Source organism: Hoplias malabaricus, chromosome 1 (genome assembly GCF_029633855.1).
Source record: "Hoplias malabaricus isolate fHopMal1 chromosome 1, fHopMal1.hap1, whole genome shotgun sequence".
Lineage (NCBI taxonomy): Eukaryota > Metazoa > Chordata > Actinopteri > Characiformes > Erythrinidae > Hoplias > Hoplias malabaricus.
In genome coordinates this window covers 44,629,412-44,649,216 of record NC_089800.1, presented here as the reverse complement: position 1 = coordinate 44,649,216, position 19,805 = coordinate 44,629,412, and the positions used below count along the sequence as shown (strand labels likewise).

Sequence of the window (19,805 nt, the reverse complement as noted above, 5' to 3'; positions counted from 1 at the left end):
GTTCTCTTTTATCTACACTTGTAGACCCACCACTAGCTGTGCATTTTCAGTTCCGTGCTGGGTTAAATTCGTGCTGCTGTCAATATGTTAGAGACAATGACTAAGTATGATAACAGGTAAATTACCAAGTGTGTTCCCTCACTGTTAGCAGTGTCAGTGTATTTCAGCTGCCGCAGGACCCAAGTGAGTGAAACCATCTCCGGTGACAGCTGCCATGTTTTCCCTGAAGAGTGAGAGAGGCAGGACAGCGCTCATGATGGGCAGCAATTGTTTAAAAGATCACACTGGCAAAGTCGCACCGTGTCGGACACATGCCACTGGCTCAGGGACTGTTAGCCTGGGGGAAATCTCCAGCATCCCGGGGGGCTTGTGTGTTCCACAGTGAGAAACCTGCGGACCCTCCGGGACAACTTGACAGTATCCCAGCATCCTCCTTTGCCCCTGACAGCCATCTCAGTACTCCGACACTTCCACGAAACCAAAAACAGCTTTCCTCCACACATTAATACAGCTCCTCTCTATCCCCCTCTGCCTCACACCCGACCAACAATAGAGCGATAGATTATCTACACACTGCCAGTGATGGAATTTCTCTTTCTCGTTATGTAGTGAACACAACTCTAACTAATTCCCATTGTACCGGGCTGTGGATCCAGTACAAAGATGCCATTCCAATGCAATATGTAAACAACTAGGACACTGTGATTGTTTTGGTAAATAATGGCGCACAGCAATGTTTGAAAATTCAATGGATTATTTTCAGCTGAGGATCAATCCTTGCAAGGAAGAAAAAAAATGTTGCTGGGAGGCAATTATAAAGAAAGCACAGTGAACTTTACAAACAGTGCCATGTGTTGGTGGAGATAGGATTCATAAACTGAAATGAATGTCAACGTTCGTTCACACGGAGCGAGAGGCATCTTCTAGCTTGTGTGTTTATGAGGCTAAAGAAACTTACATTCAACTCATGCTCCACCCACAATTGTGTTCTTTCATTATTCCACAGACAAACCAGAATCCAGGGGAACCTTTTTTTTTTTTACCAGAGCAACAGCATATTTACCCCATTCTTTATCATATACAGCATCATCCATTGTGCTATGTTAAAGAATGGGGTACATATGCAGTTGTTCTGGTAAAAAGAAAAGTTTCCCCTGGACTCAGGGTTGTTTGTGGAATAATAAAAGTAAACATCTGTGGGTGGAGCATGAGTTATACCTCTATAAGAACAGGATCTCAAGGTCCCAGACTCAACCGATGAGTGCAGGGGAGTGCAGTGCATCAGTGGCACTCAAATACACCACAAAGACAAGCTGAGCAACATCTGCCATATAGCTGTTTATTCGAAAATAAATTTTATTAAATACCATTTGCTAGCCCTCCGTTCTGTCTGTATGCTGAAAAATAAAGGTCCCTGGCCCGATAAATGGGAAACAAACTAAGTGTCTCAGTCCTTAATGGCTCAGGAGTGGCCAAGAAGTGGCATCTGGAGGTTTTTGGATGGTGGAGAGAGCAATGCACATTGAAAAGCATGAAAAGAGATCAAGAAATTTGTCATAAATATCTACAAATGTGGGTTAGAGTTGCAGGTTTTATTCAAAAGCAAACACAAGTCAAAAGGCAAAAAATAGGCAAGAATCCAAGAAGTCAGTATAAAATAATAAAAATTAAAGGATTATCCAAAAACATAAGTCAATAAAAGAAGTCTAAAACAGACTCAGATTTGCAGACCTAGCAGCCTGATGAACAAAACAATGAGCTTAAACACGCAAACAGATGAGCTGAAGTCTTGAGGGAGCGACCTCGGTTGGTGTGGGGGAGAACCAGTCAGGATGATGTGACAGTGTGGCTCTATTCCTGCTACATAGGTGGGTAATACAGACTTTGCTGTTACAGTCACATTAGTTAAGGTGGAACTCCAAATTCGGGAGACTGCTAAATTCATGAAACTATATAAATACCTAAAGTTTGACTAAACAGTTCAGGATGAGTTTCTGTGGTAATTCAAACAGTGAATAAAAACAGACAAGTTAAAATTTCAACCAAAAACAAGCTACAGATGGCTTCTCAAACATATACTTCCACCTTAAAAGACACAGAGCCTAATGAACACAAATAGAAGGGGGTATTTCTTTTACACATTTGGAACTGCATATGCAATATGAGAGAGAGAGAGAGAGAGAGAGAGAGAGAGAGAGAGAGAGAGAGAGAGAGAGAGAGAGAGAAAGAGAGAGAGCAAAAGACGAAAATCTAAAAAACAAACCAAGCCTAGTGTTTGGTTCTTCAAGCCTGGCTCGGGCAGCAGACCTCTACACTCCATTCTAAATTTAATTCGCCAAAAAGCACTTTGTTTAGTTCAGACTAATGTGTGCCTCTCAACCCAGGCACACACTCATATGACCCCACTGTTAAACACATCTGTGCTAACACACTCTGCAGGCCACAGGCAGCGTAATTACTGTAGTTCTGCATCATTACTGTCATTCACTGCTGACGGAGTAGGCTGCTGCCATCAGTAGGAAACAGTAATGTCCCTCTGAACTGCACTGCATTACAATGTGATTATGAATGTACACAGAGTACAGTGCAGTGCATTATAAATAGACTGTAAAACTGAAAGAGGGCAGAAGCTGATTTGATGTATTTGAAGTGTGCATGAATGTAAATATGGATACAATTATTGATTTAAGTACAATTTTGCTTCAGAGTGGTTCAGATTTGTTCAAAGTATTTTTAAGTTGAATAAACCCAGGTAAACTTTGTTTTACTACATTGTTATTTCTGTTTAGGCTGAACACAAACCATGAAATACACTACAACAGGAAACAAGCAGAAGCCATTTTTAGGGTTTTTAAGAGATGTAATGTATTATTTTGGCTCAAATAATACAACATTTATTCAATCAAGGTTTTAAAATGGAATAAAACATTTACCTTTTTTGTTACCATGAGACACAACAGTGTATGCATTGTTTGGTAATATTTACAATCATTCATTTACTTCATTCATAAATGTAAATGTAAAAAAAAAAAAAAAGTCTTGGTGGGTCCAGACCCTACTCGGAATGACTGGACCCTGGCAGGAACACACCCTGGATGGGGTGCCAGTCCATTGCAGGGCATCATACACTCACACCTATGGATACTTTTTTAGCCAATCCATCTACTATTGTGTGTTTTTGGACTGTGGAAAGAAAAGGGAGCACCTGGAGGAAACCCAAGCAGACACAGTGAGAACACACTGAACTCCTCTCAAACAGTCACCGGAGGTGGGGCTATGACAATGTATTTATGTGTAGAGCTGCTTCACATAACTCAGAAGAAGCATGTGCTAGTGTTCACACACCTAGCTTTGTCTTAACTAATGGGTGCAATGGGCAAAGACTAAATTAAAAGAAAGTAGAATAAAATCAATTAATCAATAAATTAAACATAAAAACAATGTTTTTTTTTTTTGGTCTAACCTCCTCTAAGAAAAGAAATGATGCAAAGTCTATAAATCATTCAAGCATACTGTTTTTGAACATGAAAAGCCCAATTAGAAAACTAGAAACTAGGAGATAACTTCACAGCAGGACGTTTCGTCATGGTCTTTGAAGAAATGTCTTTGAAGAAGTTACGATGCCAAGGTGGTCTTATAGCGTGAGGACATTTCAAAATACACTTCTTTTTTAATAAAGGACTTTTAAATGAAGTGTGGCCCACTATAAGGCAAAAGACCTGATGCAATAGTGGTACCACTGCTCTAATCTCTGAAATTCCTCAAGGGGAACAGCCAAAACAGATGAAGATCTGGTCTACATTTCATTAGCACTTCAACAAAGGGACTTCTCAATCTGACCTTTACTTACAATGACCAGTCAGAGCTAATTAACTGTGTGTGTCTTCTTTCACTGCTTGGAGAGGCCTGGACTTCCCTTTAGTTCATTACTGAATACTGAATGTGTTCATGTTCCGTCCTGAATGACCAGTGTTCATCATGGTGTTTGTGATTTCCCTGCTCCTGGTTCATACTATGTGCTTAATGTAGTAGGGCACTGACTGTGCATCTAACAAATTCAGCCTTTTACATCTTTAATACAGTAATAGAAAACACTGATTATATGAGCTGATGCTTATATGAGCACAGCAAGAATATGCAAGAACTGTAACTACACTAGCAGGAGATTATAAAAGCTTAATGAAGCATTGCCCAAATCTTCAACTTGGCTCACCAATAAAACACTGAAATCACTTACCAAGTATAATGGAAATGTTGGTGTATGGAATAACCAAACTGTGCTGGACACCAATTTTCCACGACAGGAGTTAAATCACCTGCGCTAGGTATTAATTCAACACTACAGGTGTTCATCCAAACTGGGGCTTTATAGCTCTGAAGAGTCGAGTGCCTCAAAGTTTCCTAAGCCTCTATAATATATGCACAAGGTCATATCGACCCGCAGTTCAGATCTGTGAGGACTTATGAATCACTTATAGCCCAATACGATTGGACACCAGCTCATCCAACATGTCTTCTAAAACGAAAGGTATTAAGAGGTAGTTTTATACTCCTCTATCAACACTTGGCAGAAGGGCATCGTAACTTAAACTCAATTGCCAAAGGAAGTAGTTTATAGGTTTGTAGGTAAGCTGGGTTTGTCCAAGGCTCTCATATGAAGAGGAATTAGAACCACAGTCTTTGTTAAAAAACCCTTGAAGAACCATGCCTCAAATTTGGTAGAGAACTGTGATTGGATAGTCATTGCTTTTCAATTATGGCACGGATACCGCATTGCTCTCAGCTGAAATATAATCCCTGCTTTGCATTTTGCTTTGGCACATTCCCAGCGCCACACAGTGGAATAAAATACAGTTGAGCTGATTGCATTTTTAGGTGGTTTATTCCTTAAAATGGTATTCGACATGCATAGTTTTTCTTGTAAGAGACAGAGCGACATTAAATCAATGTAATGAATATTTGTTATTCATTATGGCACGTTTTCCACACGTCTGTTTTTAAAAGTATTGCATTTCAATGAGACATTTATTTTTGAATTGCCTCATGATGTAAAGCAATACAGTTCTGTACTGATTACATTTTGAGGTGATTGTATTCAATTCTGACACTAATTCAGCATGTCATTTTTAAAATGCAAATCCTCAAGTATTGTTTTTCAGTAAAGAGGTCAGGCAATGTGAAAACAACATAATAAGGGTTTTGCTTTTAATTTTGGCATGTATTCTTCATGTTAGTTTGGAAAAAAAGATGACGTGTGTGTATTGCATTTTACATTGTCCTATTGCAGTGATTACTTTCCATTTGGCACTAATATTTGGCACTCCATATTCTGAAGATCTTTGGGGAATAAGAATCAGAGTGACCAAGTCTGAAAGGAAAGAGGTGGTGGATTGGTTTCATATGAGAGTAGCTCTTCTCTACACTGCACTGTATGTGAGGAGAGTAATAAATAAATGAGTGAAAGGTCTCAGGGGCTCATGGTTGTACCAACATCTGTAGCTGTCATCAGTGTGAGTGACAGCCTCTGGACCTGGCAGGAGGAGTGGGTGGGTGTATTATAAAAGGACATACACAGAGACATATGAACTAGGGTTAGGGTTATTCCACATGAATTAAAGCTTGGACAGTTTTTGATAAAACATGGTGTTGGCCAGGAATCAAATTTCAAACAGCAACAAGGAGAGTAGAGGACAAGACCGACATCTAAAATTGGAGCCAAAGGGATTGACTTAAATAGCATTTAAAGAGTCACAAAGGAAGCTCCCTCACTTCTTCCTGGTGCTGGCTCAGGGCTATGGTGAGCTGTGTGTGACTCACTCTCAGTTAAAGGGACAGGCATTGAAACCAGACATTGTGAACAGAGCTGTTTACACAAGGCATGGGCTGTGCTATTGTTTAATCCTTGTGGGATTTTGACAAAAGAAAATCACACACGTTTCATTAAGACCCCAGGAAACGGTGTTCCCTTGTGGAAAAGTGGTATCATATGTTAACTATAAGGAACCTCAATTTCTAAGAGTGCAGCGACAGGCAGCCCATGTTGCTTTAATGCTTGGTAGTCCACAGGCAGCAAAGGGTTTGCAGGAATGCTGGCAGCTTAACAGCTGCCAAGTGGAGATGTTAAGACACGATATTAATCATCAAAATCATTGTAAAGTGAAGGAAGGGCTCATCAGCTTGAGTCGTATTCATTTATTCCATGGTTTTATTGATCTCCTTTCCAGAATGGCTAACAAACAAAGTGCTGCTCCTGATAGACGATGACAGCGGTGCATCATTACGTGCTGCTAAAAAAGCTATTTGCATGCAATTACTGCTCTTATGACTGCTCGCCAACTGTAAGATGTAGATAAAGCTTCAATAGCCACCAGGCTCTTATGGAGCTGGATGCCAGCTCAGATGTATGCAAGGCTCTGTGCTCTCATTTAAGTGGGTGGCAATAACATGGGTTCCCACTTAAGCATACGTCCACACAGACGCGTTTGTTCAATGCTTCATCTTTGTGTCTCGGTAATCACCATTTCAGGATTTGATGTTGATATGTTTACAATAATGGTGAACAGCGTCTAGTGAGCCAGGCCTTCAGTTCAGACTAAACGTATGAAACGTCAGACAAACAATGAAATTAAACAGCGTAATTACTGGTGGTGTCCCTATGGGATTTGTAAAAGTAGACTAGCACTAATGATGCTACGTTTTTAAATGTTTTTGACATTGGTAAATGAGATTTCTCTGAAAGGTTTCTTTCAGTTAGACCCTAGTCAAAGAACTGTTACTGCTTTTTTCCCCCTTTCCCTTTGTTAGATGTGTATTATGTATATTCATCCAGAAAATCCTGGAGGACAGTTGTTCTCCAGGCATGTATTCAGCATTTTGTACATTAAAACCTGGTTGAATTCACCACTACATCCTTATTGTGCTAGAGGTTAATCCATCCCATTAAGATTTCAGTTCAGCTTCTGAAGGCCTAACTACTAGGAGTGCTCTCTTGGCTGTATCTATGTATGTATAAAATAACTTTTATCATTATTATTTTTTGGGGTTCCATTATTTAAAAGTGAACCAAAGATAAGACAACAGTTTTTCTTTCCAAAAACCAGATATTTTCTGAGATTTCCTCGTCTTTGAAGAATCCCTATTTTCATAAATTCATTGACAGCACTCGCATTGTCCCTCAAGGGTTTCAAAACTAAAAACCCAAGTTTTGATGATAGCAATGGGGTGCTTTTAAATTTGATAAGGTACATATGTAGCTTGTACAGAAAGACTAGGGAACCTCTGCGATGAAGGAGGATGCTGGGGGCCTGAGAATGAAGGTGCTTTAGCCTCATTAAGGGCTCCCTCAATATTATGAGGCAGAGGAGCATTAAAGTTAATGTTGCAGAAATGAGTCGGCCTCAGCCAGAGGTGAACCTGCCAGAGCATAACCACACCACACTTTCACGCACACACACACACCTGAACACACTCATTCAACTAAATGTCAGAGCACTGTCCGGAAACTTCCACAGCCCAGACCTCTCTTTATCCATTCAGGAGATTTATTACTGAGAGAGAGAGAGAGAGAGAGAGAGAGAGAGAGAGAGAGAGAGAGAGAGACCCTCCTTTGAATCTCAGATCTGAGGCTGAATTTAATATACAAAATATATAAAAGACTGGCTGATCACACAGAGATCAAAGAAGACAAGAACAAAGAAGCGCATACAGTTATCAGTCAGGCCTGTCCAAACATATTGCAGCTTTAACTTTCATGGAAATCCTGTAAGACTGCCAGACTTCACGCTTCAGACGGAGGCAGAGAGAGAGAGAGAGAGAGAAAGAGAGAGAGAGAGAGAGGCAGACTCGGATAACTCTGAGTCATAGCTCCACGGGTCAGCGTTCATTAGCCTCTCTGACAAGGTGCTTCATTAGGAGAGAGTTAATTCTCCAGGTCCTGGGAAGACAGTGTATTCTATTCACATCTAATCAGATCTGTCTCCTCCTCCTTCACGCCTGTCTAATAAAAGTGTCCCCACATTATCCAGCAGGACAAGGTCGACTTAGAGATCAGAGACAATTGAATTTCACGCCATTCGTCCTGGAACAGCCTGAATTTCTGCATCAGTGGACGACATCAATCCAAACCATGAAATTATTTCACACACTAACATAATTAAGGTTTCTAAAAAAAAAACATCTTTGCTTTTCTGGACAGATCCAGGGAGTCCCCACCCAAAATACACCCCAAGGGCTTTGGGTGGTTTTTTCAATATACACAATCCGAAAGGGTGAATCGCATACTCTCACACATGGCAGTGTCTGCAGATGTGTCTACGCTCTCAGAAATAAGGTCCTCTACAAGCACAGTCTTGTTTACTGGAGGTACAGACAGTGTGCATATACCCTCAGAGGTAGAGCAGCAGTCTTATGGACTGTTGAAGTTACTCTACATTCTCATTTCCAGAATGAAAATTGAATATTGTTAAGTTTTTTAAAAAAATAAATAGGTAAAAAGACAGAATACAAATCATGGATTGAAACTGATGCATGAAATTATTCATTAATGTATTATTTGTAACCGTTTATCGAGTTTAGGGTGGCTGTGGGTCTGGAACCTACCCAGAATCACTGGGCAAAAGGCAGGAATTCACTCTGGAGGGGGCGCCAGTCCTTCACAGGGCGACACACACTCACATGGACACTTTTGAGTCACCAGTGCACCTGCGTTTTTTAACTGTAGGAGGAAACCAGAGCACCCAGAGGAAACCCACGCGGACACCAGGAGAACACACCAAACTCCTCACAGACAGTCACCTGGAGTGGGACTTGAACCCACAACCTCCAGGTCCCTGGAGCTGTGTGACTGTGACACTAGCTGCTGCGCCACCGTGTCGCCTAACTAACATGATTTTGAGGGTGACTGGGAATGTGAAGGGTCCCACAGCAGTGATGATGAGGCAGCAGCCAGTCCATGCCATTACACTCACCACGCATCTGCTACAATTACTACAGATGTAGCAATTCAAAGTTTTTTACATTTTAGTGGGAATGTTCCTTTCATAGAAATCTGCTTTCCGAAATCTGAAAACTTAAAACTAGATTCAGTTGTTATATGTTTTAATAACTTAGGTCTTCACTAATATGCTGCTCATATTTAACTGTAAATCTTACACAGAGCTCTGTTTTCATTAGGGATGTTGTCAGTGTGATGCTTACAGTATATTCTTATGACAAGTGAATCAGAAATAACTAGCAGTGTTGCTGTGGATACGCTAATAAAAACAGACATGTCTTTAATCATGAACTTGGAACAGAACTGTGTTTCAGAACTTTCCTTTTAGAGACCAATCCTTGTTTCTGCTCTAATTATGAAGCCATTGCATGAAGTCATTGAAGTCATTATCGGCAGAGCATTTCTCACTAATCATATGGTCAAATCCCTCGATTTTTCCAGTTCATAACATGCACAACAAATTCTACAGTGTCTAATTAACTCCCACAGATCTCACATAAACTGAACACTGAGCGCTATATCATATAGAGAAAGAAACAGTGAGAGCCTGGGTCAAATTAGTGCTCTCAGTGCTCCGACTCTCTCACGCACACTCAAACACATACTAATGCTGCAGAAAGAAAGAAAGATAGATAGATAGATAGATAGATAGAGAGAGAGAGAGAGAGAGAGAGAGCGAGAGAGAGAGAGAGAGAGAGAAAGAGAATGTGTATGTGCATGAATGTGCATGTGAATGAATATGAGCAATAGAGGCCTAGACACATACAGCAGCAGAGCTCTCTCATCCATCTTCTCCCAGTTCAGCTGCCTACATCTGCACAAAACTGCCTTCTCCACCTCTGCATTTACTGCCTTGCCATAAAGCACAGGCCTCTGGATAAGGCCACGGCTGAGTTTAATATCATATCATAAAGCACTTTTACTCAGGCTTTACAGCCATGCCGGAAACAATAAAGTTTTACTGTAACATTCACTAAAGCTGAGAACAGTGGAACTGCACATTTGAGCGAGCCAGTAAACGCCTCACAGTACTCATCTGCCATTGGTGCTGCGTGAAATAAAAAGACGTGTAAAGCCCCCATCTCAGTCTGACGCGTGGTGGGGGTCCGGCGGCAGAGTGCCTTATTAACGCCTCTTTAGCTTTCATTTAATGCCAGCTAATGGCAAGCCAATTTGTTTTCGGGGCACTTTTTTCACAGGAATTTAAACAGGCCGCTAATTAAGATGACCTCATAATTGCCTAATTACCACATGTGCCTGGAGAACCGATTTTTATATTTCTTTGAAAAATGGAAAATTCTTTTTTTATTACCATTAGAGCTCATCTGCTAGTCTTTGACATAGGAAAACATGCATGAACTGGAATGTAGAAATCAACAAACACACTACAGACAAATCTGCTCTATCGCTTCCCCTTTACGTTCCCCGACTAACAACAGAACCCACTGTAAGACCACAGGCAACACTCACTGAGGTTTTTCGTCTGAAATGAAGGGTACTAATAGACGTTATAACCCTTTAACTCTAGATACTGGAACACTGCAGGTAAGACCTGATGGGGTACAGTAACATAAATATTAATAAATTCAGGTTCTAATGTTGAACACTGGATCACAGAAGCTTCTCCAAATCTTCCTGAAGGTGTTGGATGGAGGAGTTTCACTGCTCCAGAGTCCAATTTGTGGGCTTTTCTACCTTCCTCCATAATTTACATAGTGCAGTTTCTGCAGTGCTGAGCAGCAACAAAGGCTCTGTTTTCCCTATGACTGGTCAGTGAAGCATCACAATGATTTTGAAGCTGTAATGTTAAGGTAAAAATAAAACCTAGTGTTTCTTTAATCTGTCACATTAGGCCTTCAGCAGCTGAACACTGTAGGAATCATGTAGGAACATGTCCAGTGTCATATATTCACTTGTTTATTTTGCTTTGTAAGATTTCCTCATTGACTTGTGCCCAGTGATTCCGGGTAGGCTCCGGACCCACCACGACTCTGAACTGGATAAGCGGTTAAAGACAATTAATAAATGAATGATTTCCTCATTGGTCATTGAGCTTCTTCCCAAATTGCATTGGATGAGATTTTCCGTGGAGCCTCAAAAGAAACATGAGGGGGAGAATACGTAAGTAGTAAGTAAATAAATAAATGTTGTGAACTTTTATTTACATCTAACTACTTCTGGGTCAGTTTGGCAAAACAGAAACCACAACAATGGAGCATGCACACTGTGACTGTTCTACAAAGCTACATCCGTTTTGTCCTTGTTTTTTCAACCATTGATTTCTTTTCCCTCTCTACATCCTTTTCAGGGTTTCAGAGTTTTCACAGCAGTGGGGGATTTTATATTATGTATTATGGGTGGCAGAGTTTCCTCCTTCTCTGCACCAGCTAGAGAACTGTGTGTGTGTTTGTGTGTGTGCTGTTGATATTCTTAGTTTTGATGTAAAAGTACTACACAACCTCTTTTATTAATAAAACTCTGTTTTCAATACTGAGCCTTTAAGGGAGTTAAACCCACCGAGCAGTGATGTGTTCTTGCTGTGAATGTGTATCAATAGGCGAGTGTGTGTGTGCGTGTGCATATGTGTGTGTGTGTGTGCGTGTGTGTCTTGCACTGCAGGGTTCATGTCTTGAGAGACTCAAAACAGCAGGGAGGAGGATATAGAATCTGAGAGTATACTCAGCCTAGATCAGCCTCAGAGAGCCTGCCACCACACACACACACACACACACACACACTTCCAGGGATCAGGGATAACACTGATCCCAGACACCCCATCGTTCCTCCAGCATGCACCATATGTACATTCCTTTACAGCACATGCCAATAATGCACAACACAATCAGACTTGCTCATTACGGCTAATCCATTTTTAATGACTGGAAAAGTTCTCGCAGCTCCTGAGCCCTAAGTGAGCAGAAGTAAATGCCAAAAACTAAAATGTCTTTTTCACTCTAACTTAAGTCCTTAAAACATTGTAAAGGAGTCTTTCGGCTGTGAGTAGCACTGCAATTTACACTCTTTAGTAGGAAGGGAGGAAAGAACTTTAAAAAGAAAAGCAAGCAAAGAAGAAAAGGAGAGAAGGAAAAGAAGAGGCAGGGAGACAGAAGAGAGGAAAAGCAAGAGAGATGTGTGTGGTAAGAGTGTGGTAAGAAAAAAAGGAAGGTAGGAAGGTAGGAAAGAATTAAGGTTGTCAGGAGGGTGTAGGGCAAGAAAGGAGTAAGGTAGAAAGAAAAAAAGTAAGAAAGACAGGAAGGAATGAAGGAAGGACGGAAGGTGAAAGGAAGAAAGGCAGATTGAAAAAAGGCAGGCAAGAATGAAGGAGAAAGGGCAAGTGGGAACATCTTCAAAATGTGCATATTTCCACTAACACCTGCAACTTTCAGAGTCCTGAGTCCAGCTTGAGACAGACACATGCCCGACTAAATGCTCAGAGACAAATCCAAGTTCCCTGAGACTGGACTCTGCTGCTCCAGTGCAGAGCTGTAAGTGTTGGTGTTACCCGGCGGCAAAGTGAAGGTGAACTGATAAGCATCATCGTGACATTTGAGCCATGGCTGGTTTCCGTAGCGATGATGGGGGCGATTTCCTGTTGAAAGGCCAGTAGGGTCTCCTCTTCCCATGCTCCCTCTCCCCTCACTGACTCCACTCCATCACTCCTGCCTTGTTTGTGTTTAACCTTTAGCGAGATGTGAAGGGAGGGGTGCGGCTGCCCTTTCGTTGTGATGTGAATTATTGAGAGGTCTAAATCTTTAATGCTCTCGCCTTCGCCGCTGTCTGCCATTTAGAGGAGTCCTCATCCATCAAAGCATGCAGACTGCCAGCCGGGTGGTCCGGGTGGGCAAGGCATGTGTAGCGGACAGGTGGGGTGCCCAGCAGAGTGTTGTTCAGTGTGGCATGGACAGCCAGGAAAAGCCTCATTAATGCAGAACAGCAGGGTGCCACACAGTGCTGTCTGACCACAGGCAGCTGTTACTGTCATTTTGTTGTTGTCTTTTTCCCCTTTCACATATCAACTCCAGAGAAAGTGGGGAGTATTGGGTCCAAAGATGTCCCTGAGTGGTCCACTGGGAGATTTTCTGTGTCCAAAGCATCCTTGCAGTGGGAAATGTTCTGTGTACAAGCAGGAGACATAGAGTAATACTCTGGGACATTAGCGGTTCTGTTCACACATGCACTGATTCAGACAAGACCTGGGGTTTCTACTAGAGAACTAGTGAGATAAAATCTGTTTAAAATCCGGGACACATATTGCAGGTGTTTGCGTTCAGCTTCTCTGGATGAACTCTGGGTAACTCTGCATATGTGAAAGGGGCTTAAGAACATCCAAGATATGTTCTTTCATTCCACCTAATGATCCCGAGTTGTGTCCACACCCACCATGACTTGATGAAATGGTTACAGAAGTTATGTCTGAAATATCTTAACTTCTGTAAGTAAAGCTACATTTAATAATGTAATCTGTTTACATGGCTCTCTGGCTCCCTTACATCGGCCTAGTCTCTTTTCTCCATCTGAAAGTGCTGAAATCACCAACATCTGCTGTGCTGAATAAACACAGGATGAATGTTGTCTTTATGATTATGCTTGTAGAACGATTTAAGAAACACAAATGTTATCCTACTTGTATTTATTAGCCCATACATCAGTGGCAAGGTTAGCAGTCAGTATTGGTTGACACCACAGGGATTCCCAGTGGTAATATAAAGCTTGCTGGGAACTGAAGTGAGAACAGGGATAAATGAAAATGAGATCAAACTGTAAATTCTGTCAGACTGATAAGGCTGAGGAACAATTCTGCACTACAAAATGCTACAAATACGATTCATAACATTAAACTCTGGTTTTAGAACCGCACTTTAATAAGTCACAGGCTGCAGTTCATTCATTATCTATAATCGCTTATCCAGTTCAGGGTCATGGTGGGTGCAGAGCCTATCTGGAGTCATTGGGTGCAAGGCAGGAATACACCCTGGGGGGGCACCAGTCCTTCACAGGGCAACACACACACACTCACTCACGGACACTTTTAAGTTGCCAATCCACCTATCAACGTGTGTTTTTGGACGGTGGGAGGAAACAGGAGCACCCAGAGGAAACTCAGGACACAGGGAGAACACAACAAACTCCTCACAGAAAGTCAGCCAGAGCGGGAATCGAACCCACAACCCACAGGCTGCAGTTTATACCTAGGATTACTGCTTTTTATCTGTTTCTATTTTAATGGTGCCACACAGATCTGATCTTGGGTTGCATAATGGTAAGCACAGGTAGCAAAACTGAAACTCAAATAAAGCACTGGTGTCATAACTTAAACACAGCCCATCTAAATTGATCACACATGTGACAAATGATGTGAAGAAACCAATATAAGTTAGTACAAGGGTCCCGGTCGTAGAAGTTTCACTATGGATAGAAATAGTCAGAGAGGCAGAGTAAGGGTAAGAGGTGGAAGAGGAGGAAGAAAAGAAGGGATGAGACAAAGAACAATAATTTCAGATGAAATACGGGCAACCATCATTGACACACGTTCTTGTCCATGGATTGACTATGAGGGAAGCAGGACTACGAGTTCAGCCCAACCTAAGTAGATTCACCGTGTCCACCATAGTCTGAACATTCAGAGAGGTGAACAGGTAATTGCTTTATTCATTTCGTATATGTTTACAGACTCAATACAGATCTGTAAAAAGTGTTTCATTACACGATTTTCCTAAAACATTTGTTCTTTTGTAGAATCGCAAGACTGTCACATGGGGAGGGGGGCATGTCTATGTTGAACCCACACCAAGAGACCCTCATTGGTGACATGGTCCCTCAAAGACAAGTGCAATCACACTGCGTGAAACACAGCAGAGAATGTTTCAAATGATGTCCTCAGACTGTCCCCATGAATATATTTATATGGATTAAGCTGGGTTCAATCTCACCAAAAGGAATAAGAAGGCAGGAACCTGACTGGCCAATGAGCTATTGTTGCAGTCCCTGGCCAGCATGGTGGCAATGTCATGTTATGTGCTTCCATTCGCACTCATGGGGTTCTCCACCATCATGCCACATTGGGGCCATACAACACTCAACATCTCTTGGCTTTTTTGAGTGATCTTAAAGATATTGTGTTAGGGCGTGAACAGCAGGATCATGAACAGGCAGGGCATCCTGTTTTCACTGTGCCATCCAAGTCAGACAGTGGTTCAGTATCAACCAAGATTTCCTAAATGTTTTTCTTCTACCATACTCCCCTTTCCTCAACCCAACAGAGGAGTTCTTCTCTTCATGGCAATGGAAGGTTTATGAACGGCAACCCTACACCAGGGAAATGCTCTTGCAGACCATGGAACTGGCCTGTAATGACATAGGGGTGGATGCATGCCAAGCATGGATCTGGCATTCTAGGCGTTATTTCCCGTGCTGCCTGGCCTGGGAGAATGTGGCCTGTGATGTAGATGAAGTCCTGTGGCCTGACCCAGCACATTGACATGATGCTGCAGTAGAGTAGATACTGTATGTACTTCAGTTATGATGTATTTCTTTGTGTATATATATATATATATATATATATATATATATATATATATATATATATATTTTACGCAGTAAATAATTACTAATTTTTGTTAAACAAGAGTTTTGTTTTGAAACTGCATTTTCCTTTGTGGACAAAAAAGATTATTTCTACAGCTACATGATCTGATGATTGTGTTTTTTTGGTGTTGTGTGTAATGACTGTTCAGTGCTGTTTTTCATTTTGATTGACTCGAGGCCTGATTTGACAACATTGTTTGGTTTGAAGCACTGCTTGAACTGTTTTGAGGCAATAGTTTGGTTTTGCAGGAAGAGTCAGAGGTTTTGTGAATTTAGTGTGTGAATTGGGTTTTGTGTTTACAGTTTGGAGAAATGGATGCATGGTTTCAGGAAATGTGTCTTGGCAATTGAGAAAAACTGTATTATTATATATTACAAATAATCATCTCTCCTTCTGAAGAAGAGAAAGTAATGCACCTTTAGGGAACAAACTGGATTTTAAAACCAGTATTGTACATTTGAAAGATACATTTACATCTCTACCGTACCTTTTTATCTGAGAGTGTAAGACAGAAGATTTGAAATGAGTCACAAAGCATAAGATTTTAAATCCAGTTTGAGTTATGAGTCTCAGTCTGAGCGGGGTTGTGAGCCAGAAAACCACAGGTGTACTCGTCTACAATCAGTGTCACACTGTGAGATCGGAAAATTCCAGTCCAGTCTTAGGTCAGAAGACACAAAATCCAATTTGACTCATGAGTCAGAGAATCTGAAGTCTGAGTCAAGTTGCGAGTCTGAAGATCTGATATTGGAGCTTCACTGAGTTTCTCTTAGAGCTGGATTTTTTTTTAGAGGCAGCCTCTTTTACAGTACAATTTCTCCATTTCTACAAAGTGTGGCAAAGTGAGTTACAGGTGCAATATCAGCTATTCACAGCTTTATGGATCTACGCAGATTTACCCAGCATGCCTGTTAGAGCCCAGGGGAGAAGGGGGTGGGTGGGGGAGGGGGGTAATTGAGAGTTTTGTACAGTAATTGAAAGTCATTACAGTTGGAGCTTCTGCAGCTGATCACCACCAGCTTGAAAAAAGAAGCATGAAAACCTCCCACCATTAACCAGCTAGGACTCACTCTCTGGGGGGCACACACACCACTGATTACTAGCATACACACACAGAGAGAGAGAGAGAGAGAGAGAGAGAGAGAGAGAGAGAGAGAGAGAGAGAGAGAGAGAGAGAAAGTGACAGAAATGACAGTGAGGAAGCAAGACAGGAAAATGACAGAGGAAGACAGTTAGAGAGTGAAGGAGAGAGGGACAGTGACAGATAGAGAGAGTGAATGAGACAGAATGGGAGAGTCATATAGAAAGTGATAGGAAAGACTGCAAAATACAAAGTGTGAGAAAGGAAAAATGTGTGAGAGAGAGGAGAGAAAGAGAGAGAGACAGAGAGATAGAGGAAAGTGTAGGTGAGAGAAACGGAAAGAAAATGGCTGTGTTATTCAATAGCCACATTAGAGGTGTAGTGAAATTGCATTACCCCTCACTGCAAAACCTTCCACACCTCATTAGTTCTCAGAAACAAAAAGGATTTATCTGTGTACAAAAGTCATTCTCTCTCTCTCTCTCTCTCTCTCTCTCTCTCTCTCTCTCTCTCTCCTCCACCTTTTGCGATGTGTGATGGTGGTGTATATCAGGGCTTGATAAGCTTGTTCCAGTCAGAGAGTTACTCCTCCTGACATGTGTGTTAAAGGTCTATTAGCAGCGTAATGTTACCACCATCCTTTGTGTGGTGTAATTACGCAGGCTTATTGACAGCGCTTGTCATTTTCAGGCTAACTTAAGCATATTATGTTGACAAGCGATAACGAGAAGCGTTTCCCCCTCAGTGCACAGAGAGCCTGTGGTAATGGAAAGTAATGATTGAGTGCTCCCTCCTCCCACATGCGTAATCACGCTTGCCAATCTCATCAGAGAGTGTACGCTCATAAGCAGGTTTGTTTGGAGCCCTGGCTCTGTGCCAGGCTCCCACACACTGCAGGTGTGTGTATGTGGTTGGATTAGGTCGCTGGTGTGGTGCATTACCTTAATCCCTTGGTTTCAGTTCATGATTGTCACAGTCGTATTGGTCGAATCATATCGTTATTCAAGGTACATAAATGCGTAAATGCCTTAACATTATGAGCACCTCCTTGTTTCTACACTGACTGTCCATTCTCTCAGGGCTACTGACCATTGAGGAGCACGTTGTAGTTCTACAATTACAGACAGTAGTCCACCTTTTGCTTTGCGTAATTTATTTGCCCCATTTGTGCCTGTTCTTAAATGGTCAGGACCCCACTGAGTGGTGGTTCATTCTCAGTGCTGCAGTGCCATTGATGTTGCACTGGTATGATTGGATCAGACACATCAGTGTTGCTTTGAGTTTTAAAACCCTTAGCATCACTGCTATACTGAGAATAGTGCACCAAGCCTTGCCAAAATCACTGGGCACAAGGCGGAAACACACCCTGGAAGCCAGTCCTTTGCAGGGCGACTCATACTCACACACTCACAACTAAGACACTTTTGAGTGGCCAATCCACATAGTAATGTGTGTTTTTGGACCTTGGGAGGAAACTGGAGCGCCCGGAGGAAACCCATGTGGACACTGGGAGAACACACCAAACTCCACACAGACAGTCACCCGGAGCAGAGCTCGAACCCACAAGCTCAGGATCTTGCCGCTGTGAGACAGTTACACTACCTGCTGTGCCACTGTGCTGCCCATAAATAATATTTAGTTCAACAGCACACTGGGGTTCAATTATTAGCTCTGGCAGATAAACCTCACTATACCAGTAGCAGTCCTTGTGTAGGTCTTCTGTCACTAAATCATAATTAAATCCCTCCCGATGTGTCTGGATGAAAGGTTTTTTCCATTTCTTCGATGTAAACATTTCCAAAGCTTAGACTCAAAGTTGGATTTGTAGCCAGTGTATTGTATTTTAAAACAGTCCCCTGTAAGAGGGGCTCACCTTGGTAACGCAGGAGGAAGGATCCGGGCCTAGAATGCTGGCTGTGGAAGTGGATGGAGATTTGGTTGCTGTAGCTGCGCACCACCAGGCCTTTCATCAGGATGGACTCGTTGGCCAGAACAGATGGTTCATGTCCACCCAGATCCTCAAACCGGACTGAGTCTCCTTCAGCAAGACTAACATTCATTACCTGGGAGACAGAGAAAGAAGATTATAGTGTAAGATTATAACAGTGCAGAATATTAAGGGCTTTCAGAGACGTTGAAAGCTATAGGTAGTGCAGAGCTGCTCTGATTCAAGTCTTAACTTCTTAAGACTTAAGAAATTCTTACAATCACTGTTTGAAAATTGCTCAAGGAATTCTTTTGTCTGTGGTATCCACGTGAAGGGTAGTTCTTTCACTGGTTAGGACTTCAGGAGCTGGACTGAAGGCCTAATGCCTAATGCATTAGCTCAATAGTTACATTATAAGCATTATATGGAAATCACCCCCTCCATGAAGCATAAACTGGTTCTTTAAAAGACTATGAAGCATGTTGAATACATGTTCTCAGGTGAGTGGTGCTTGATAGATAAACATTGAAAAATAAGAAATAATTACTTTCAAATACATGCTTGGTTACTTTTGATGACAAAAATGACTGGTTGCTCTTTGACGTCTGTGTTGTCTAGCGCAAAATCTAGAAGATATCTGCACTGTACACGTCAAGCAGGAAGTAAAAATTACAATAAATTGGCTGCAATATTTAGAATATCTTGTTTGTATTAACATTTGTAGTGCAGAGGACGTAGGGTCACAAAGTTTGTTTGTTCCATTTATAGTTATTGCGGTCTGTTCAGTGTCAGCTATTTCTGGAGGTGATGGAGAGCAGATGCTGTTGTCGTCCTCAGTTGTGGCAAGTTCTTCAGTGGCTTACTGTTTGAATTAGCTGTCCTTTTCGCATTCAAGATAAAATTACATCGCATGTACCAGTAATTGTTACATTTTAAACAACAATACTTTAGAGGTACTTTTTGACTTCACCAATTTCGGTTCAGGCCATTACATAAAACACCTGATTCCCAATTACCCGTCTCCCTGACACCTGCATGTCCCTGTTCCCCCTGAAAAGTGAAACTTTTGGCCCAAGCTGAACGTGGTATTTCCTCCCACACATGCTTACACAGAGACAGCGCAGACAACACCTTCAGCAGTTTCAGCACGCGTCTCAAAGAGCCGTGGATTGAGATAGTGCCTGAGTGACATGTTTGTGCCGGTCCTGCTGCATCCTTA

At 41.8% G+C, this 19,805-nt stretch overlaps 1 protein-coding gene across 3 annotated transcripts in view; it reads right to left on the bottom strand.

Moving 5' to 3' along the window:
- sez6b (seizure related 6 homolog b) overlaps nt 1–19,805 on the bottom strand; it is a 257,071-nt gene that overhangs the window by 60,643 nt on the left and 176,623 nt on the right. For all 3 annotated transcript variants that reach the window (XM_066663793.1, XM_066663784.1, XM_066663802.1), the window contains exon 4: nt 18,533–18,722. In XM_066663793.1, the coding sequence (XP_066519890.1) occupies nt 18,533–18,722 (190 nt within the window). The remainder of the gene's footprint in view (nt 1–18,532; nt 18,723–19,805) is intronic.